The sequence below is a fragment of the Oncorhynchus tshawytscha genome, linkage group LG03 (assembly GCF_018296145.1).
Source record: "Oncorhynchus tshawytscha isolate Ot180627B linkage group LG03, Otsh_v2.0, whole genome shotgun sequence".
NCBI classification, from domain to species: Eukaryota; Metazoa; Chordata; class Actinopteri; order Salmoniformes; family Salmonidae; genus Oncorhynchus; species Oncorhynchus tshawytscha.
The window spans coordinates 177,571-193,081 of NC_056431.1; the positions used below are offsets into that span (position 1 = coordinate 177,571).

At 44.4% G+C, this 15,511-nt stretch overlaps 1 protein-coding gene across 2 annotated transcripts in view; it reads left to right on the forward strand.

The window, feature by feature from the left end:
• LOC112222691 (inversin-like) overlaps positions 1-15,511 on the forward strand; it is a 36,724-nt gene that overhangs the window by 2,505 nt on the left and 18,708 nt on the right. For both annotated transcript variants that reach the window (XM_042306797.1, XM_042306798.1), the window contains exons 2-5: positions 220-324; positions 7,055-7,154; positions 7,225-7,391; positions 13,590-13,763. In XM_042306797.1, coding sequence (XP_042162731.1) covers positions 322-324; positions 7,055-7,154; positions 7,225-7,391; positions 13,590-13,763 — 444 coding nt within the window. In that variant the 5' untranslated portion in view covers positions 220-321. The remainder of the gene's footprint in view (positions 1-219; positions 325-7,054; positions 7,155-7,224; positions 7,392-13,589; positions 13,764-15,511) is intronic.

Below are 15,511 nucleotides of genomic sequence, written 5' to 3' on the forward strand. Positions count from 1 at the left end.
CGCAAGGCACTGTATATCTATATATCTATCTCCTCTCTATCACCTTGTCTCTCTTTGTCTATGTCCATTTCTCCCTCTGCTCTTCCTGCTCTAACCAAGTCTATCATAGAGCACAGTAGTTGGCATAGAGCAGGCAGGGTGTCTGTGTATGTTGGCAGCGTTGCTGTGAGCAGGTGGGCAGGTCTCAGTGTGAGAGATCCTCTCTCTTTCTCTCTGTAGGATCCAGGATCAGGGCAGGCAGGGGACCTGGACGTGCAGCCAAGCCCACCAAGGATGCACTGAGCTGGGGAACATCTGCTGAGGCCTCCCCCTAGCACTGCCATGGTAAGAGTCCAAAACACACACCCATACACTCACAAACCAGCGCATATATCCTCCTCTCAATGATTCATTCTAATGTGACCATAGTGTTATCCTTCTTACTACTGTCTATGGGGTCATGTATAACCATGTTTGTCATTGTGTGTGTGTGTGTGTGTGTGTGTGTGTGTGTGTGTGTGTGTGTGTGTGTGTGTGACACTGACTGTGTGCGGTGTGTGTATTTCATAATTGTTAAGTAGATTAAATGTTGAATTGAATCCCAGCATTAATATTTGATGTGGTAAAGCTGTCCATAGGGGGTTCCCACTTCCCATTGTGTCAGCAGCTCATAGATGGAGACAGGTGTGTGTGTGTGCTTACTGTAATAGCTGAACTATTAATAATGTTTTATAAGCAGATCTTCTCATGTCTATACTGGGGTTTAATAGCAGGAACCGGGTTACTGAGATTTCCCACCCATACCCACTCCCATTTCCCGGGATTAAAAACTGTGAGAAACCGGTCAATTCTAATACATTATTTCTATGAACAGCATTATGTGAAATGGAACTGTTAAATGATATGCAGTGTCTAAATCTGGCTTATCTACAGCCTTCTGTGCTCTCCTATCTGCATGATCAATAATTAACGCTCAGGGTGGGGGCAGCGCTGTGTGGAGCACAGTTCACAATGAATGCATGTATCATCTCATCAGCTGGTAACTTTTTTTCTTGAGAGAGGGACATTTGCTTCAACACAGCCTATGGTACAGTAATATTAGACCTAATAACATCTGAATGATAGATTAATATGAATGTGTTGCTAATTTACACAGCTCCATTTGGCTTTCAGGGTCACCTTATTGTATAGATAAAAATATTTTTTTTGCAGCTGCAGAATTTTAAAACAGCCTATCACTCGAATATCTTTGCTTTAAATCAGTGCGGAAGCGAGCACTCTTTGTTCAAGTCTTTATCTCTTTCAATCAATTCCATTCAAATTGCATCCAAAATAGATCGTCCTCAAGATTGTTGTCCTCTGGCCTCTCTCCTTCTTAACTTTTGTGGAGTCCCAGGTAAAGCTAGAATAGCTTGTTGGCCATTTTTTCCAGCATTACTTATACTAAGAGACTATTCTAAGAGGGATGCAAGCTTCCTCTTGTTTGCTGAATGTTAAATAGAAGGAAGAGAATGCACGATGGTGATAGGCTAAAGCAGTTATTTATTCAGACCCATTACCATTCAATCCTAGTGAAGTGAAAGCCGCCTGCCTTCTCTGGTAGTCTACTATATTATTCAAACATGTCATTACAATAATGAAGATAAGGACAACAAAACCTATTTCATTTAACTGTTGAGAGGCAGGAAGGAATGAAGCAACAATAGAGAAAGGAGGAGGTAGCCTAATACGCACAAAATGTGGGGAAATATTATGAAAAGTTAATGCATCAGCCTACTAATTATACAAATCTAAAATAGGCCCTATTATTACTCAAAATGTAAATAAATTCTCTAGCCTATACATTTGTAGGCTGCATGTCCTACACTAGCATTGCGTGTTCTTCATGGTTTGAAAGAGGTGTGTAATTTCAGTCCATTATACAATACAGTACATAAATACAGTCCACACTCAAAAATATTACTGGAGCTTGTTTCCTTTATTTCCCCAAGAGAGCATACATCTATGGGCTTTGATGTTTTTCTGTAGAGTGTAATGTGCGGTATAGCCTATCATATGTATTGGATAAATGCATGATCATTTGGGCTTTTTTGGGCTTGGGTTCATAAAATGTTTTTAGTGTAGTGTAACATTTCTTTAATGTATGATCTTGTTCAGGTAGCATCGAGCTTGAATATTCATGTGGATCCAAGCTAATCCAGATACTGTATATTTAAGATGTCCTGCCCCCTGGGCCCTGCTTCTTTTTACCCTGTGTGCTATAAGGAGCACATCGGACTCATTTTAATTGTTGGGCCATGGGGTGGGGGCTTTTTGATGAGTTGGTTCTGGAGGTGTTGGAAACTAATCTGATTGTTGTCAGACACGGCTGTATATAATTTGACCTTTAGAATAGCACATCATTCTGTCTGATGGTTTTATATGCTTTAGAATGACACTTCTGGTTTTGGCGGGAAATACTGGGTTACCCGGGAGAAAGGTGATTTATTCTCGGGATGGAACATTTGTAAAATACTGGGATAATATTCAACCTTAGTCTATACCAACTCTCTGTATGCTCAGAGTCATCCCTGTCACATGCTGTTCTCTTCATTCCATCTCTCCATCTTTCTCAATCTATTTTTTCTGTCATTGATTTTTTGTTTGTTTTTCCAGCTGATTATGTCCCTGTGCTCTGATTCGCCAACGGGCATGGCTCTCTGCACTCTAATTGGACATTTAATTAGATCACAGTTTTAGCCAATTAGACTCTGAGGGTGGAGGAGGAGAGTAGAGAGGCCAGAGGGGAAAGGGAGATCGAGCTCTCTCGCTCTCTCTCCCGCTCTCTCTCTTTCTCTTTCTCTCTCACGCTCTCTCTCTCTCTGTCTCTCCCTCTCTCTCTCTCTGTCTCTCTCTTTCTTTCTCCCGCTTCTCTGTCTCTCCAGGGGCTGTCTCATTAGTGATATAATGGGTGATTTTCACAGCAACCCTCCCCCTGTGTTACTGCCTGAGTGGTACCACCCACAGACCCAGTTCCAGGGCTAAGACCTCACTATTAGTAAGCCATGGGGGGGGGGGGTTCTGGCATTGTCTGATAATCAAATAATACCAAGTTGAGAGTTTTAATGTCACATACACAAGTATAGTCAAAATGCCTTTCTCGCAAGTTCTAACCCCAACAATGCAGTAATCAATAACAATGTAATACAAAACTACCATATTTCACACACAGTCTGCTAATTCAGGCTCCACGTCTTGCTCTTGTTAAAGGTAGTGCACTACATGTGCACTACCAGGGTGTGATATGAGACACAGCCGGGGTGTTATTGCTGTCGATGGCTCTGATTAATCTTCAATACAGCTGACAGACTACCAGTCAGTGAGATATCGACCTGCTCACAGACATGTAGATTAGTCACACAGACACACAGCCCAACCACATAATCACACATAAACACACACAGAGTGTGAGGTTAGTGTCTTGTGGTGCAGAATGGTATTGACTCAGTGGAATGTTCTGGTATAATATCACTAGCTAATGAGGCAGAGATAAGCCTTTAGAAACACAAACAACAGGTCAGATATCACCAGAGGCTCCATAACATGCCAGTCAAAATCACACCTATTTATTTTTTGTACCATTATATATATATTTTTTTTAACAATAAAAAACATCCGCATACAGATGCACACAAACATCAAGGACATCACACCTGCCCAGACACACCTACTCACACCCCCATCTCCAGCGCCCGCATCGCTCGACTCCACATGGCCTGAAACTGCACCAATCACACCTATTTCTGCAAACTAAGTCTGTGTGATGATGATGATGGTGGAGGTGATGATGGTGGTGGTGTTTGATGAGTTCCTCAGAGGAGAGCAGTGTGTTTTTATATAGTGTGATGTGAGCCAGTGTATCACCCCCCCTCCAAACCTCTACACCCCCCTCCTCCCCCTCCCTCCAAACCTCTACACCCCCTCCTTTTCATCCCCCTTCCAAACCTCTACACCCCCCTCCTTTTCCTCCCCCTCCAAACCTCTACACCCCCTCCCTCCAAACCTCTACACCCCCTCCTTTTCCTCCCCCTCCAAATCTCTACACCCCCTCCAAACCTCTATACCCCCTCCTTTTCCTCCCCCCTCCAAACCTCTACACACCCCTCCTTTCCCCCTCCAAACCTCTACACCCCCACCCCCTCCCTCTCTGAGCTCTCAGGCTAGAAACACAAACAACATCGACCCCCCCAATGGATACCAGCATTCAGAACACACACATATACATGTACATTCACTCTCAGGTGTAAGCCCTTAGAGACAACACAGTCAATATGTCCCTAGACGGTCTCACACATACCACTCACCTCTCTCCCTCCCACTTCTCCACCTCCTCACCCCTCAGGAGAGATAGAGTGAAATGACCCCCTCACACACACACACACACTTTTTTTATGCACAGTCTCTCTGCCTCAGGATGTCTAATGTTGAGAATCCCCTTGAGAAGGCTTTCGAATCTGTGTGTGTGCGTGCACGCACCCGCGAGCGTGCGCATCTGTGTAACCCCGTGCTGTGGTGTGTTAGCCACAGGCGCAACTCTCTGACCCCAGTAGTGGTCTGATTGACAGCTGTAGTCCCACCTAATTGCATTACCCTCCCTTGTGATTGGCTCCCGGCCCTGGGGGCTCATTTGTCAGGGTGCACTATGGGTACTATGTGTCACTCAGCTCTCTCTCCCTGCTGATTGGCTGTGTTGCGCCCCAAGGTCCGACCCCCAGCCAAGTGAGAGCAGCTTATTGGTCTCTGGGGAACCAGGAAGTGCCCCAGAGACTGTGCGAGGAGACAGGGAGTCCCTATTGGCTGATATTATCGCTCCTCCCGCCTCTTTACCTGTCTATCAAAACTACATAGAAGTCTCTCAGGCCTGCCCTGCTACCAGATCTCTCTCTCTCTCACACACACACACACACACACACACACACACACACACACACACACACACACACACACACACACACACACACACACACACACACACACACACACACTCACACAGGTGGGTGGGTGGGTGGGTCTTTAATATGGAGCTATTGAAACTGTATTTGAATTCCATATTTGTATTAAGACATTGAATTTCAATTAAATATTTTTGAATTTATAATGCTCAAATTGAATCATTGAATTAATAAATTGAACTTCATGATTTGAAACTGAATTGAATGAAGATTGCATTCAGTTTAAAACTGTAGGGTGGTTTTATTACAGTTTAATCCTCAGAATCTAATGTGCGCCGATGTGTGTGTGTGTGTGTGTGTGTGTCGCCAAAAAGGAAAAACATCAAGAAAGGCTTCAGGCTCCGCCCCCCCATTGCTTACCCAGCATGCCTCAGCTCTGTCCTCCATCAAACCAGATGCCAACACACGCATACACACACACACACACACACACACACACACACACACACACACACACACACACACACACACACACACATATACTTTGATTCCGTGCCTCTGTCTGTATGTCTCAGCGGTTGCTATTCACTCTGTCCCAGCAGAGACCTGGTGTGTGTTCCCTGTCTCTCCTGAATATGTGTGTATTTTCTGTATGTGTGTTTTTGGAGGAGTGTGTGTGTGTGTGTACTCTGTCTAATGCTCCCGCAGTGTCTCTGAAAGGTTGTGCGGGGGTTTCTGTTGCATTGAAATCCTCCAATATAACACTGAATAAAGACTGGGCCTAAATAATGACGGTGTGAGTGAACCTGGTCGATGCATTCCACCGTGTGTTGTCTGCATGCTAATCTACAGCTTGACTCTTCAGTACCACTGATGAATGGCTGAATTAATAACTTCCTCAATTCTGTACAGAACTCCATGTTTTTCCTGTCATGCTTTGTTGGAACTCAACTTTTTCAGAAGTGTGTGTGTGTGTGGGCAGGGGGGTGGAGGGGGGTAGTTAGCAGCAGTCACAGAAGGATATTTCTCTTGTTAATAGAATGTTTTGTTTGAAGGTGCTGCCAGATGGCATCTGTACGACCACAGCATGTGTTACATATTAGCATTCATTAAGTATTTGTGTTGTGTTCGTATGCATTGTGTGAGTCTACTTTGTTGTGTGTGTGTGTGTGTGTGTGTGTGTGTGTGTGTGTGTGTGTGTGTGTGTGTGTGTGTGTGTGTGTTTGATCCTTGGAAATTAGGAAATGATGGGAGTTTGTGGTGGATCCCAGTGAAGCCCCCATAAAAACTTTCTGTCACGGAAAATCACTTCCCACGATATGGCTCACACACACACACACACACACACACACACACACACACACACACACAGTACCTGCAGATACCCATCATATCTCACACACACCCTCCACAGTAAGTAACCTCTATTACCCCCTGTGTCGGAGCAAGGCTACTTGGCAAAGCGTGAGAAAGCACTGTACATGATGGGTAATTGCCGTGCAGCACGCAGTGTCTGCATTTTACGAGGAGGGTGCAATGACGGGGTGAAGGGGGCATAGTACCCCCCCAACCTCTTCCTCTCACTAGCTTCCCAGGACCAGGGTTGGCAGGATGGAGCAAAAAGGTGTCCGGACAACTTCCTCAATGTTCAGTTTGTAATGCAACAGACCTTTGACTGCATAGCTGCACTGTTACATTTCAAGCCAGCATTAATGATCCCTGCCTTGAATGGGCCTTCTCATGTTTAATGAATTGAGTTGGTTAGGGGCAGTAATAGATTTTGTACTTTGGGCCCCCTGGGCTAACCAACACACACACACGCGTACACACACACACACACACACACATATACACATACACACACAGGCGTTCTGCAGTATTGATGAGTTATGAAAAGACATGAGCAGAGAACCGCCCACTCCCTGTCGGGGATCCCCCCCAGCTGCTTCCTGTCTGGTTAAGTGAGGGCAGGAAGAGATTTAACTCCCACTGCAGGGGCTCACACGCACACACACACACACACACACGCACACACGCACACACGCACACCCTACTATCAGCCTGTATAAACACATGCACAGCAAGTGTGTTTAACTGTATGGCCAGGTGTGTGTCTGGCTCTGACTGGACTATATGTGTTGTAGGCATCTGAACCTTCACCTCCAAACACCGCCCCTCTGGGCTCCCAGGTCCACGCAGCCGCCGTCAACGGAGACCGGAGCGTACTCCTCAGACTCATCACAGGTACTATGCACACATACACACACACTTTCCCCTGATCCCTAACCTTCAACCCCTGACCCACTGTGTGTAGTGGATCCCTCCCTGCGTGACCGTGAGGACCAGTTTGGCCGTACCCCACTGATGTACTGTGTCCTGGCTGACCGTCTGGACTGTGCTGAGACACTGCTGAAGGCGGGAGCCTCTGTTAACAAGACTGACCATAGCCAACGTACTGCCCTGCACCTGGCAGCACAAAAGGTACACTACAACACTGAGTCAACCTGGAACCACTAAAGGAAACACTAGAACAGTAGTGGAACCATCAGAACACTGAGTTAACCTGGAACCACCAAAGGAAACACTAGAACAGTAGTGGAACCATCAGAACACTGAGTCAACCTGGAGCTACTAAAGGAAACACTAGAACAGTAGTGGAACAATCAGAACATTGAGTTAACCAGTAGAACACTAAAGGAAACACTAGAACAGTAGTGGAACCATCAGAACACTGAGTTAACCTGTAGAACACTAAAGGAAACACTAGAACAGTAGTGGAACCATCAGAACACTGAGTTAACCTGGAACCACCAAAGGAAACACTAGAACAGTAGTGGAACCATCAGAACACTGAGTCAACCTGGAGCTACTAAAGGAAACACTAGAACAGTAGTGGAACAATCAGAACATTGAGTTAACCAGTAGAACACTAAAGGAAACACTAGAACAGTAGTGGAACCATCAGAACACTGAGTTAACCTGTAGAACACTAAAGGAAACACTAGAACAGTAGTGGAACCATCAGAACACTGAGTTAACCTGGAACCACCAAAGGAAACACTAGAACAGAAGTGGAACCATCAGAACACTGAGTCAACCTGGAGCTACTAAAGAAAACACTAGAACAGTAGTGGAACCATCAGAACATTGAGTTAACCTGTAGAACACTAAAGGAAACACTAGAACAGTAGTGGAACCATCAAAATACTGCGTTAACCTGTAGAACACCAAAGAAAACACGATAACAGTAGTGGAACCATCAGAACACTGAGTCAACCTGGAACCACGAATGGAAGCACTAGAACAGTAGTGGAACCATCAGAACACTGAGTTAACATGTAGAACACTAAAGGAAACACTAGAACAGTAGTGGAACCATCAGAACATTGAGTTAAACTGTAGAACACTAAAGGAAACACGAGAACAGCAGTGGAACCATAAGAACATTGAGTTAACCTGAAGAACACTAAAGGAAACACTAGAACAGTTGTGGAACCATCAGAATATTGAGTTAACCGGTAGAACACAAAAGGAAACACTGGAACAGTAGTGGAACCATCAGAACATTGAGTTAACCTGTAGAACACTAAAGGAAACACTAGAACAGTAGTGGAACCATCAGAACACTGAGTTAACCTGGAACACTAAAGGAAACACTAGAACAGTAGTGGAACCATCAGAACACCGAGTCAACCTGTAACCGTTAAAGGAAACACTAGAACAGTAGTGGAACCATCAGAACATTGAGTTAACCTGTAGAACACTAATCCTTTAGAATCCTGACTCCAGGGTATTCTAGAGCCTCTCTACACTGACTATACAAAACATTAAGAACACCTGCTCTTTCCATGACATAGACTGACCAGGTGAATCCAGGTGAAAGCTATGATCCCTTATTGATGTCACTTGTTAAATCCACTTCTGTCCGTGTAGATGAAGAGGAGGAGACAGGTTAAAGAAGGATTTTTAAGCATTGATACAATTGAGACATAGATAGGGGCAACTCAATTTTAGGAAGGTGTTCGTAATGTTTGCTATAGTCAGTGTATATCACATACTGGAAGCTTAGGTGAAAAGGTAGTGCCCCCCAGTGGTGACAGACAGACACCCTCAGGGCGGCTGTTAAGAACTAGCCAAGGGGATGGGCAACTTTGAGGGTGGGGGCCACAAAAAATCTGAGCTAAATGCTGTACTTTGTGAGCTAAACATTATAAACACCCCCATCTTGACAGTGAAAACTTCAGAGTTCATTTCCTGCAATTCTACACATTTTGCCATGGCTTGGAGAAAAGATTTTGCAGTTCTACAACTAATTTCATGCAATTCGACAAATTATTCCCTGGGGCAGAGAGAAACATTTTCTGTTTTAAAGCTAATTTCCCCCGGTCAGTAATTCCACCATGATATCAGGTTTAGATAGCTGACCACAAGACTAACTTACCATACAAAATGTTTTAGCTGACTTGGCTAATTGAGTGACTATCAGTGACTGATATAACAAGAGAATACCTGCTGATGCACAACCAAGTTTCAAAATGTCACCTTGTGTATTCTACTATTCTAACTCTCAACATTAAGTTGAGACCCCGACTGAGTTTCTAAAAAAAGATATGTAAATCTAGAAAATGAAATAAAATACTGGGCTGTTTGAGCAGTAATATCTCTATAGAAAGTGTTTATTAACCTTGTGGGGGGTTGCTGTCAGGGCAGGTGAGGAGCGGTGGCTGGAGGGGAGGAGGAGGATGCTCACACACACTCTAACACACACACACTCCAATTCTAATGTGTGTGGGGTGATGGGAGGCCTTCTCTCTCTCTGACACCTGATCAATATCTAGCTGAGACAGGGAGAGACTTCTGGGATTACTGATCTAATTGGACTGAGAATAGGGAGGATAGACCATATGTACACACACGCGCACACACACATTCACACTCACACCCATACACACACAGGCCTATATGGACACACATTTGCATGTGCACACACATATATACATACACACACACACTTTCTCAAAACTCACACATACTCTCACATGCATGCTCAGTCAGCAGATAGATCTGTCAAACGATGAGGCTGGAAGGATTAGATAGGAGAGAGTCTGAGAACCAACAGGAAAGAACAGAGAAGAGAGAGGAGAGAGTCTGAGAACCAACAGGAAAGAACAGAGTGGATAAGAGAGAGGAGAGAGTCTGAGAACCAACAGGAAAGAACAGAGAGGAGAGAGTCTGAGAACCAACAGGAAAGAACAGAGGAGAAGAGAGAGGAGAGAGTCTGAGAACCAACAGGAAAGAACAGAGAGGAGAGAGTCTGAGAACCAATAGGAAAGAACAGAGAGGAGAAAAGAGAGGAGAGAGTCTGAAAACCAATAGGAAAGAAGAGAGAGGAGAGAGTCTAAGAACCAATAGGAAAGAACAGAGAGGAGAAGAGAGAGGAGAGAGTCTGAGAACCAATAGGAAAGAACAGAGAGGAGAGAGTCTGAGAACCAACAGGAAAGAACAGAGAGGAGAAGAGAGAGTCTGAGACCCAATAGGAAAGAACAGAGAGGAGAAGAGAGAGTCTGAGACCCAATAGGAAAGAACAGAGAGGAGAAGAGAGAGGAGAGAGTCTGAGAACCAAAAGGAAAGAACAGAGAGGAGAAGAGAGAGGAGAGAGTCTGAGAACCAACAGGAAAGAACAGAGAGGAGAGAGTCTGAGAACCAATAGGAAAGAACAGAGAGGAGAAGAGAGAGGAGAGAGTCTGAGAACCAATAGGAAAGAACAGAGAGGAGAAGAGAGAGGAGAGAGTCTGAGAACCAATAGGAAAGAACAGAGAGGAGAAGAGAGAGGAGAGAGTCTGAGAACCAATAGGAAAGAACAGAGAGGAGAGAGTCTGAGAACCAACAGGAAAGAACAGAGGAGAAGAGAGAGGAGAGAGTCTGAGAACCAACAGGAAAGAACAGAGAGGAGAAGAGAGAGTCTGAGACCCAATAGGAAAGAACAGAGAGGAGAAGAGAGAGGAGAGAGTCTGAGAACCAAAAGGAAAGAACAGAGAGGAGAAGAGAGAGGAGAGAGTCTGAGAACCAAAAGGAAAGAACAGAGAGGAGAAGGGAGAGGAGAGAGTCTGAGAACCAACAAGAAAGAACAGAGAGGAGAGAGTCTGAGAACCAATAGGAAAGAACAGAGAGGAGAGAGTCTGAGAACCAATAGGAAAGAACAGAGAGGAGAAGAGAGAGGAGAGAGTCTGAGAACCAACAGGAAAGAACAGAGAGGAGAGAGTCTGAGAACCAATAGGAAAGAAGAGAGAGGAGAAGAGAGAGGAGAGAGTCTGAGAACCAACAGGAAAGAACAGAGAGGAGAGAGTCTGAGAACCAATAGGAAAGAACAGAGAGGAGAAGAGAGAGGAGAGAGTCTGAGAACCAACAGGAAGAACAGAGAGGAGAGAGTCTGAGAACCAATAGGAAAGAACAGAGAGGAGAAGAGAGAGGAGAGAGTCTGAGAACCAATAGGAAAGAACAGAGAGGAGAAGAGAGAGGAGAGAGTCTGAGAACCAATAGGAAAGAACAGAGAGGAGAGAGTCTGAGAACCAACAGGAAAGAACAGAGAGGAGAGAGTCTGAGAACCAACAGGAAAGAAGAGAGAGGAGAGAGTCTGAGATCCAACAGGAAAGAACAGAGAGGAGAGAGTCTGAGAACCAACAGGAAAGAACAGAGAGTCTGAGAACCAATAGGAAAGAACAGAGAAGAGAGAGGAGAGAGTCTGAGAACCAATAGGAAAGAACAGAGAGGAGAAAAGAGAGGAGAGAATCTGAAAACCAACAGGAAAGAACAGAGAGGAGAGAGTCTGAGAACCAACAGGAAAGAAGAGAGAGGAGAAGAGAGAGGAGAGAGTCTGAGAACCAATAGGAAAGAACAGAGAGGAGAGAGTCTGAGAACCAACAGGAAAGAACAGAGAGGAGAAGAGAGAGTCTGAGACCCAATAGGAAAGAACAGAGAGGAGAAGAGAGAGGAGAGAGTCTGAGAACCAAAAGGAAAGAACAGAGAGGGAAGAGAGAGGAGAGAGTCTGAGAACCAACAGGAAAGAACAGAGAGGAGAGAGTGTGAGAACCAATAGGAAAGAACAGAGAGGAGAAGAGAGAGGAGAGAGTCTGAGAACCAACAGGAAAGAACAGAGAGGAGAGAGTCTGAGACCCAATAGGAAAGAACAGAGAGGAGAGAGTCTGAGAACCAAAAGGAAAGAACAGAGAGGGAAGAGAGAGGAGAGAGTCTGAGAACCAACAGGAAAGAACAGAGAGGAGAGAGTGTGAGAACCAATAGGAAAGAACAGAGAGGAGAAGAGAGAGGAGAGAGTCTGAGAACCAACAGGAAAGAACAGAGAGGAGAGAGTCTGAGAACCAATAGGAAAGAACAGAGAGGAGAAGAGAGAGGAGAGAGTCTGAGAACCAACAGGAAGAACAGAGAGGAGAGAGTCTGAGAACCAATAGGAAAGAACAGAGAGGAGAGAGTCTGAGAACCAACAGGAAAGAACAGAGAGGAGAAGAGAGAGTCTGAGAACCAATAGGAAAGAACAGAGAAGAGAGAGGAGAGAGTCTGAGAACCAATAGGAAAGAACAGAGAGGAGAGAGTCTGAGAACCAACAGGAAAGAACAGAGAGGAGAGAGTCTGAGAACCAACAGGAAAGAAGAGAGAGGAGAGAGTCTAAGAACCAATAGGAAAGAACAGAGAGGAGAAGAGAAGAGAGAGGAGAGAGTCTGAGAACCAATAGGAAAGAACAGAGAGGAGAGAGTCTGAGAATCAATAGGAAAGAACAGAGAGGAGAGAGTCTGAGAACCAACAGGAAAGAACAGAGAGGAGAGAGTCTGAGAACCAATAGGAAAGAACAGAGAGGAGAGAGTCTGAGAACCAATAGGAAAGAACAGAGAGGAGAAGAGAGAGGAGAGAGTCTGAGAACCAATAGGAAAGAACAGAGAGGAGAGAGTCTGAGAACCAACAGGAAAGAACAGAGAGGAGAAGAGAGAGTCTGAGAACCAATAGGAAAGAACAGAGAAGAGAGAGGAGAGAGTCTGAGAACCAATAGGAAAGAACAGAGAGGAGAGAGTCTGAGAACCAACAGGAAAGAACAGAGAGGAGAGAGTCTGAGAACCAACAGGAAAGAAGAGAGAGGAGAGAGTCTAAGAACCAATAGGAAAGAACAGAGAGGAGAAGAGAAGAGAGAGGAGAGAGTCTGAGAACCAATAGGAAAGAACAGAGAGGAGAGAGTCTGAGAACCAACAGGAAAGAACAGAGAGGAGAAGAGAGAGTCTGAGACCCAATAGGAAAGAACAGAGAAGAGAGAGGAGAGTCTGAGAACCAACAGGAAAGAACAGAGAGGAGAAGAGAGAGTCTGAGAACCAACAGGAAAGAACAGAGATGAGAACAGAGAGGAGAGAGTCTGAGAACCAATAGGAAAGAACAGAGAGGAGAGAGTCTGAGAACCAATAGGAAAGAACAGAGAGGAGAGAGTCTGAGAACCAATAGGAAAGAACAGAGAGGAGAGAGTGTGAGAACCAACAGGAATGAACAGAGAGGAAGAGAGTTTGAGAACCAATAGGAAAGAACAGAGAAGAGAGAGGAGAGAGTGAGAACCAATAGGAAAGGACAGATGGATGATGATGGATTTGGATAAGACACCACAGAGAGAGTGTGTGTGTGCTCCAGGGGAACGTGCGGTTTCTGAAGCTGCTCCTGTCTCGTCGTGCTGATTGGCTGCAGAAGGATCTAGAGGAGGTAACACCCCTCCACTTGGCGACCCGTCACCCCTCCCCCAAACCCCTGGCCTTGCTGCTCAAACACATAGGACCTGGAGAGGTGGATACACAGGACAAGAATAAGGTACCACACACACTGTTTACAAAGTTGGGTAATAGTTCTATCAAACATACTTGTTATGGAACTGTCCCGGCTCTTTGATTTGATTGACTGAATTAGAGTTCACGTGGAGTTCTGAGCAATCCAGAGACACACACACATGACAATTGGCTGCTTTGTCCTGACTCTTCAAGGCAGACAGTTGTGCCAAATACATTCTACACGCACGCACACACACACAGGCCCCCTCTGTCTGTAGCGATGATGTCTATCTGTCTGTTAGTTCTGTAATAATCCAATATGCATGTATGTCCCAGAATAGATCTCTAACAACAGTCATAGAGGAGGTGATATCTCTGTTATAGCATACTGTCACTGTTACTGTCACTGTTACTGTCATTATTACTTTCACTGTTATTGTCACTGTTACTGTCACAGTCATTGTTACTGTCACTGTTACAGTCATTATTACTGTCACTGTCACTATTACAATCATTATTACTGTCCCTATTACAGTCATTGTTACTGTCACTGTTACTGTCACTATTACAATCATTGTTACTGTCACTGTTACAGTCATTTTTACTGTCACTGTTACAGTCATTGTTACTGTCATTGTTACTGTCACTATTACAGTCATTGTTACTGTCACTGTTACTGTTACTGTCACTTACGGTCATTATTACTGTCACTGTCACTGTTACAGTCATTATTACTGTCACTGTTATTGTCACTGTTACTGTCACTGTCACTATTACAGTCATTGTTACTGTCACTGTTACAGTCATTGTTACTGTCACTGTTACAGTCATTATTACTGTCACTGTTATTGTCACTGTTACTGTCACTGTCACTATTACAGTCATTGTTACTGTCACTGTTACAGTCATTGTTACTGTCACTGTTACAGTCATTGTTACTGTCACTGTTATTGTCACTGTTACAGTCATTGTTACTGTCACTGTTACAGTCATTATTACTGTCACTGTTATTGTCACTGTCACTGTCACTATTACAGTCATTGTTACTGTCACTGTTACAGTCATTGTTACTGTCACTGTTACAGTCATTATTACTGTTACTGTCACTTACAGTCATTATTACTGTCACTATTACAGTCATTGTTCCTGTCATTGTTACTGTCACTGTTACAGTCATTGTTACTGTCACTGTCACTATTACAGTCATTGTTACTGTCACTGTTACTGTCATTGTTACTGTCATTGTTACTGTCACTGTTACTGTCATTGTTACTGTCACTGTTACAGTAATTGTTACTGTTACTGTCACTATTACAGTCATTGTTCCTGTCATTGTTACTGTCACTGTTACAGTCATTGTTCCTGTCATTGTTACTGTCACTGTTACAGTCATTGTTACTGTCACTGTCACTATTACAGTCATTGTTACTGTCACTGTTACTGTCATTGTTACTGTCATTGTTACTGTCACTGTTACTGTCATTGTTACTGTCACTGTTACAGTAATTGTTACTGTTACTGTCCCCGTTGCTGTCATGTTAAATCCTCAGGCTTTATGTGTTTCTGTAGAATATGTTCTAGGGCTTTTTGATTTAGTTCACAGTTATTTCTAGAGCAAATAGCCTGGAGGCAAGAGCCGGGAGGTTAGAGCCTGGAGGTTAGAGCCTGGAGGTTAGAGCCTGGAGGTTAAAGTCTGGAGGTTAGAGCCTGGAGGTTAAAGTCTGGAGGTTAGAGCTTGGAGGTTAGAGCCTGGAGGTTAGAGCCTGGAGGTTAGAGCCTGGAGGTTAAAGT